Consider the following 7,866-nt stretch of genomic DNA (forward strand, 5'->3'; position numbering starts at 1 on the left):
TTGTATGAATTTGATAAGAAGTGCGCAACATTTTCACGCTAGAAACATGTCTTATGCAGGAATGTAACTGATAATGATGCAACAGCTCCTTTAAGTACGAGATCAATGTAGCGAGTTTTGACGCTCTCGCCGCCGGAGCTGAAGGCAGACAGCGTTGTCGCCAGGGAGGCCAGAGCGACCTTGGACGCTCTCGCCGCTTTCGGTGTGAACGTACGGTAACAGAGGCTCCACGTGCTGCTGAACATCACACACACACACAGATGATGCTCTGCTCGGACAGACTGTGGCCTATATGCTCGTGCTGATTTTGAACATAAAGGACTAAATGTCTGCTGTGTGTAGTTTATCTGTAATTGGTAACATCGGGGACTGTGTGTGTTCATTTATTTATGTATTTTATATAATGGCAGACGTTACAGTGGGCCATTTGGCACTGTCATTGATCTGCAGTTATAATCATGTTGATAGAAAGGTTAGTGCTGCTCATATGACGTGTGAGCGACCCGTACAGCTTTACTGTAGACAGTTCCACCAGCGAGAATCACGGCCGCTGAAGCTTTCTGTTGTACACCACACACACCATTGGTACCCTTTTGGCAATGGAAACGCAAGCCTGATAGAAACGGGCTGAGATGGTGAGTGGAGCCCCAGAGCCAGGGAGATTATCAGAGGTCTTGTCTGTCTTCCGTTTCTGCTGCAATCAGTCTCCCGAGCCTGCTGCAGGTCTACAGTTCTGTTTCTGGTGTTGTTCGACAGCTCCGTGGTCTCTGCCATGCTGGAGTCTGGAGTGTTTGAGGTTGTGGACGGGCCTCTTTTACACTGATGACCAGTTCAGGCAGATGCCATTAATACAGGAGGACAGAGGAGCATCGTGAAGAAGAAGACACAGCTCTGAGAGAGACCGAAATCTTGCTGGTGTGTTGTTGACTAAATACTCATTTTCCAGCATAATGGACCCGTTACATCAGAACAATCCTCCAGTGTGATGTGCTGGATTCAGCTTTCCTCATTTGGTCTCTCACAGTTGAGGTGTGATGAACACTACAGGCCTCGCTCATCCTGTCAAGCGGGAGAACTTGTACTGTTGGTGGAGGACTAACTACATTTGCTCCACTGTATACACACACACACACACACACACACACACACATATTTATTTACACACATACACATTCTTATACTATACACATATACACATTTATGTACACACACACATATATATACATACACACTTAAATACGTACACTAACATAAATCCACACACACACACACAGATATGCACATATACACACCCTTATACAGACACACCCTCGTTTACACACACACACACACACACACACACACACTGGCCGTGTGATTGTGATGATGAGCCCTTCTTTATAAACATGTTGAACGAGAATACATTTCCTGCTCTCTCACACACACACACACACACACACACACACACCCTGACTCATTACTGTAATCTGTCTATAACTCATGCATGTCTGTCAGTCAGTCGTAGACAGCACGCATCTGTTCCAGGATCAGTGCTGGAGCCTCACCCGCACACACCCACACACACACACACACATTTTGCATTCCAGAGAGATTCTGGCACCGACACACACACACACACACACCCAGAGCTGAAGATTCAGCAGATTCCTGAAGAAGAGGAAGAGGAAGAGCAGCAGCTGAGTCACACCTGAGACATGCTGGAGTGAGTCACTGAACACTAACAACAACACACACCACACACACACATTCAGTCAACAAACACGTCATCTCAACACACACATATGAGTGATCACAAAACACAAACACAACACACCCACAAGCACAATCACTGAAACACACACACACACACACACTTCACAAAACGCTCACACAAAACATACACACTTATACAACAAGCACACACACAACCACAAACACACACACACACACACACACACACTTCACAAAACACTTAAACAAAACATACACACTCATACAACAAGCACACATCACAACCACACACACACACACACACACACACACACTTCATAAAAACTTAAACAAAACATACACACTCATACAAGCACACACCTCAACACACACAATACACACTTACAAGCACACATCACAACCACAAACACACACACACACACACACACACTTCACAAAACACCTAAACAGAACATACACACTCATACAACAAGCACACACCTCAACACACATTTACAAGCACACATCACAAGCACAAACACACACACACACACACACACACACACACACACACACACTTCATAAAACACTTAAACAGAACATACACACTCATACAAGCACAAACCTCAACACACACAGCACATATCAGAGATCACACACTTCTACACACATATACACAAAATAAAGCACAAAAGCACACATCACAATCACAGACACACACACACTTCACAAAGTGCTCACACAATACACACTCATAAAAGCACACACATTCCAACACACACACAACACATATCAGTGATCACAAACACTTCTACACACACGAAAGCACAATATATATCACAAAACGCACACACTTACATTACAACACATAATAGTGACACTTACAAACACAACACACGTCAGTGATCACAATACACACACACACACACACACACAAACACACACACACACACACATTCACTTAAACTCAACATCATCAGGGTTTTCAATTTTAGACTATCTCTATAATCTAAGCTAATCTAACCCCTCCCCCCCTCCACACACACACACACACACACACACACACACACACACACACACACACACACACACACCTCAGTATCTCTCAGTAATCAGTGACACACAACAACTCATCCTGCAAATAACAATGATAACAGATAGCAGAGACCTCTTCTGAACAAACACACACACACACACACACACACACACACACACACACACACACATACATACACATGCATACACATTTATACCAACTATTAAAGTCAATCATTTTCAGCAACGCTACTCACACACTCACACAAGCTTGTTTTATGTGCAAGTCAAAATAATAATTTAAATAAAATAATAAATAAATTATACTTATATTAATAATAAGTCATGATATTATTAATATATATTACCAATCGATTCAATCAATGAAGTCATTTCTGTTCAATAAGTTTGTGTTTTGTCTGATCAGCAGAACTAAACTGTGTCAGCATCATAACCCTTAAATATAGCATTTACAATCAATAAACTAATACAAAAGGACAGGGGAAAATCATAAACAAACAGCCCTGGCTTTAGTGGAAGCGTCCATAAACACTAACCGTTTTCATAATGTAATTTATCAACATTAATTTTAATCAATAATCATTCAGATGTTGATAAACATGCTTCGACATCAGCTTGTCATTACTCAGAGTTCTGCTGTGTGACTCAGCGTTATGACAGGTTATGATGAGTTCTTCAAATGCTTCAAGTGTTATGAATGAACTCTGCGGGGAAGGGGCCGGGCTTTCGTTTTCTCTGCGCTCCTCTGATTGGCCGCTTCGATTATCATCGTGGGGGGAGGGCGAAGTACATCTGGGTGTTAATAACGGAAAATGATTGGCTCATAGGACGAAAGCAGGCATATGTGCGAACGCTATTGGCTGTTTGTGGTGGTAGGCGGAGTCTCGGTTGAAGTGTAGTAACGACGGCGGCGGCAGTTCCTCTCACAACAGAGCAGCGCGACCGGTGATACCGAAGAGGCATCATAAACAACAGATTTCTGTGGATTAATATTGATTATTAACAACATCATCAGCTGTGTGGGGAAATATCATAGTAATATATTCGGTGGATTCTAACAAACTGCTGATATTAACGTTACCGTGTCAGCGCGAGACTGTGGGTTTATTTACCTCAGCCTGACTGATCCACCGGGAGGATTATTACCGTCATCACGGCGATCACGAGAATCACACGCGCTCACACACACGTTAAAACACACACAGACTAGGTCCAGAGGTCACGAAATGGAGCGGAGCCTCAGTCACGGTTCCCGCTCCCGGTGTCCGGAGCGCCCGGTCAGCGACTCTTTGATCCGCCTGTTGGTGAGCTCCACCACCGGGAGCCGCTTCGAGCTGTTGGTACCGCTGGAGGAGACCGTGCAGGGGCTAAAAAGAAGGCTGTCTGAACGGCTGCGGGTGCCCGGAGAGCGGCTGCTGCTGCTGCACAGAGACGAGTGAGTGCTGGAGATCCGGAACCGACTGAATCGGTTCTGTAAGATCCGAACAGACGGTTGATTGGGTCGATTCATTCTAATCTTGAGTAGAAAGAACATCAGGACTAATGTTTAACTATTAATCAGTTTAAAGTGTGTTTAACTACTGTTTATTAACATTTTAAAGAAAGTGTTTGGTGTATTATGTCGACGTGTGTGTTCATATTGTGCTTAAATCTAAAATACATGCACAACACACATTATAACACACACTCACTGTCACACGTCAACAATTACACAACACACTCAGTCACATATCACACACACACAGAAACAACACTCACAAACTTTCACAACTCAAACAGCATACACACATCACAAAAAACACACTACACACTCTTTCAGTAACACCAAACACACACACAGTCACAACACGCCTAAACATTACAACACCCACAGAGACTGTAACAAAACACAGTACACAACACACACAGACTCACACATCACAAAATCACATCTCTCAGTAAAACCAAACACACACAAACATCGCAGTACACACATTAGTCACACACAAACTCAACACAAAACACACACAGACTCACAAATAACCCCTGTCTCAGTAACACCAAACACACACATGAAAACATATCACAATACACACATGACAAAGGCACGCACACACTCTCTCATTAACACATAACACACACAGACTCACAAACACATCAGAAAAGCACACACACTCTGTCTGAGTAACACCAAACATAGTAGCACATCAACAAAACACATCACAGTACACACACACACACACACACACACAAATATAAAGATCTTTCATTAAGCGAGTCTGTCATTTCACTCTTTAAAGTAACAGTTCACCCAAAAATTACAACATGCACACCATTTGCTTTGCTTTAAAGTCAATTGTTTTACTGTTAAACACAAAATAAGTTATTTAGAAGAATGTTGGAGCTGTCATTGACACCCAGAGTTTTCTTTCTTGAGGTTATTTTAATTTAAACAGAAGAAAGAGATGCAGACCGGTTAATAAATGATGGCAGAATCATATTTTGGGTGCTCTGTCTCTTTAACTGATCTGTATATCTCTCGATTGAACATGCAGGACTGTGTAAACGCGCCTCAGACATATTTCAGTGTGTTATAATCGCATGAGTGCTGGAGAGGTGCATGATGGGAAACCTCAGCTGTGTGTTTTGTGTCTCCAGGAGGTTAAACTCAGGGAAACTGCAGGATTTGGGTGTGGTGGATGGAAGCAGACTGACGCTGATGCCTGCTGTTGAAGCCGGACTCATGGTACTGAACACTTTCAACACTAACACCGCCTGACGATACGGGGGCTAATATTATTGACCACAGCAGCTTTCACTTTATTCATTCATTTTCCTTTGGCGTAGTCCCTTAATCATCAGGGGTCACCACTGCGGAATGAACCGCCAACTATTCCAGCATATTTTTTACACAGCGGATGCCCTTCCAGCTGCAACCTGACACTGGGAAACATCCATACACACTCATTCACACACACACACTCATACACTACGGCCAGTGTAGTTGATCAGTTCCCCTATAGCGCATGTGTTTGGACTGTGGGGGAAACCGGAGCACCCGGAGGAAACCCACGCCAACACGGGGAGAACATGCAAACTCCACACAGAAACACCAACTGACCCAGCCGAGACTCAAACCAGAGACCTTCTTGCTGTGAGGCCACTGTGTAACACCTCTGAGCCATTTTTATATATTGCACAGTCCTCATCCAGCTTCCAGACTGATGCTCAGTAATAAACAGGACAGTAATAATGCAAACCTCATCAACACGAGACTGACTGAGCTGAGCAGCAGTGTGGAGGTGCTGTGAACTGAGTGTGTATTGACTGGAGTGTGTGTGACAGCAGATAAACTGTGTGTGGTTGTGTGTTTGCAGTCGCAGTCAGGGTGTTCAGAGCAGTCGGTCCTGCAGGCGCTGGAGAGTCTGACAGATGCACAGGTGAAGCCACACACACACACACACACACACACACTTCCTCTTTTCATTCACAAGAACTCTCACAATCTCTATTCTAATGAGTGTGCATTTCCCACCAGTGCTGAAAAACGCCCACGCCTGTGTACACACACACACACACACACACACACACACACACACACACACACACACACACACAGTAATTCCGGGTAATCTGCAGGAAGGGTTTCAGCAGGCTGGTGTTCTTAATGAATGTGTTTGTGTGTTGTATTTGCATGTATGTAAATCACACAGCAGCTCTAACCACCGCGCATGTGACACACACACACAGTTTTAGTTAAACACATCTTCAGGCTGCTGCACTCACACACCGTTAAAGCCTGATTTATACTTCTGCGTCAGGTGACCGGCGTATGCTACGGCGCTGACGCATAGCCCATCGCCGTGGCCGTCGCCGTCACTGACGTGCACCTCTCAAAAATTCTAACTACACGTCGCAACAACGCGTAGCGCAAGCTCTGTGATTGGTCGGCTTGCTAGCGCCGACGAGTCTGGGCGGGACCGAGAGCCGCGCGAATGGCGCGAGCGATTGTTTACGAGTGTGGAGTCCCGTGAAGGAGCTCCGGATGGAAAGTTTTGTTCTGTGTTTACCTCATGGTTAAAGTTGTTGCACGTCCGCCGGTTCCTGCCTCAAAATGAGCGAGTTTGAGCCACTTGTACATCCAGGAAGTGTTCAGAATAGCAAAACAGAAGCGAAGAAACTCGACACAGAGGAACATTTACACCTCACTGCCCACTAGCGTTTCGGAAGTGTTAATGCAGACCAACAGAGACAGCACGCAGAAGTATAAATGCACAGCCACGCGCGTTGCCTGCGCCGTGGGTTACCCCGGTCACCTGACGCAGAAGTATAAACCAGGCTATAGAGAGAAGTTTTTGAGGATGGCCTGGTTTAGACTGTATGTGGCACCTCCAGCTGTGAAATCGTGTGTGTGTGTGTGTGTGTGTGTGTGTGTGTGTGTGTGTATATGTGTGTGTATATGTGTGTGTGTTTGTGTGTGTCTGAGTGCATATGTGTATGTGCATCATTCCAGCAGTGCAGATCTGTTCGGTGTGTGTGTGTGTGTGTGTGAGTGCATATGTGTATGTGTCTGTGCATCATTCCGGCAGTGCAGATCTGTTGGTGTGTGTGTGTGTGTGTGTGTGTGTGTGTGTGTGTGTGTGTGTGTGGTTAGAGTGAAACCCTGCAGTGTGATGAATGGTTTCCTAGAACAGACTGATGTTGAGCTGTTATAACTGGTGTGTGCGTGCGTATGTGCGTGCATATGTGCGTGCGTGTGTGTGTGCGTGTGTTTTAGAAGCATTAAGCATCACAGCAGGTGAAGAGACCAGCACACACGCTTCTGTCGTTGTATTTGAATATTCCTCTAGAACAGGGGTGTCCAAACTCGGTCCTGGAGGGCCTGTTTCCTGCAGAGTGTAGCTCCAACCCTAAACCCTAACATTGTAAAAGCGCTATACAAATAAAGCTGAGCTGAATTAATCAAACACACCTGAAGCAGCTGGTCAAACTCTTACTAGATTTACTAGAAACTTCCTAGCAGGTGTGTTAAAGCAAGTTGGAGCTAAACTCTGCAGAATACGGGCCCTGCGGGACTGAGTTGGGACTCCGCTGCTCTTGAAGGAATATCATGTGTGTGTCTGCGCTGTTGTTTTGTGCGCA

General features: G+C 44.9%; 1 protein-coding gene across 3 annotated transcripts in view; it reads left to right on the plus strand.

Moving 5' to 3' along the window:
- The first annotated feature begins 3,668 nt into the window (after positions 1-3,668).
- LOC141379220 (midnolin-A) overlaps positions 3,669-7,866 on the plus strand; it is a 12,450-nt gene continuing 8,252 nt past the window's right edge. For all 3 annotated transcript variants that reach the window (XR_015479176.1, XM_087241716.1, XM_087241717.1), the window contains exons 1-3: positions 3,669-4,180; positions 5,383-5,470; positions 6,102-6,164. Coding sequence is in view for 2 of the 3 variants with exons in the window: in XM_087241716.1 (XP_087097842.1) it covers positions 3,972-4,180; positions 5,383-5,470; positions 6,102-6,164 (360 nt within the window). In the remaining variant the exon portion in view is untranslated. The remainder of the gene's footprint in view (positions 4,181-5,382; positions 5,471-6,101; positions 6,165-7,866) is intronic.

The sequence above is a fragment of the Danio rerio genome, chromosome 2 (assembly GCF_052040795.2).
Source record: "Danio rerio strain M-AB ecotype USA chromosome 2, GRCz13ab, whole genome shotgun sequence".
Classification (NCBI taxonomy): Eukaryota; Metazoa; Chordata; class Actinopteri; order Cypriniformes; family Danionidae; genus Danio; species Danio rerio.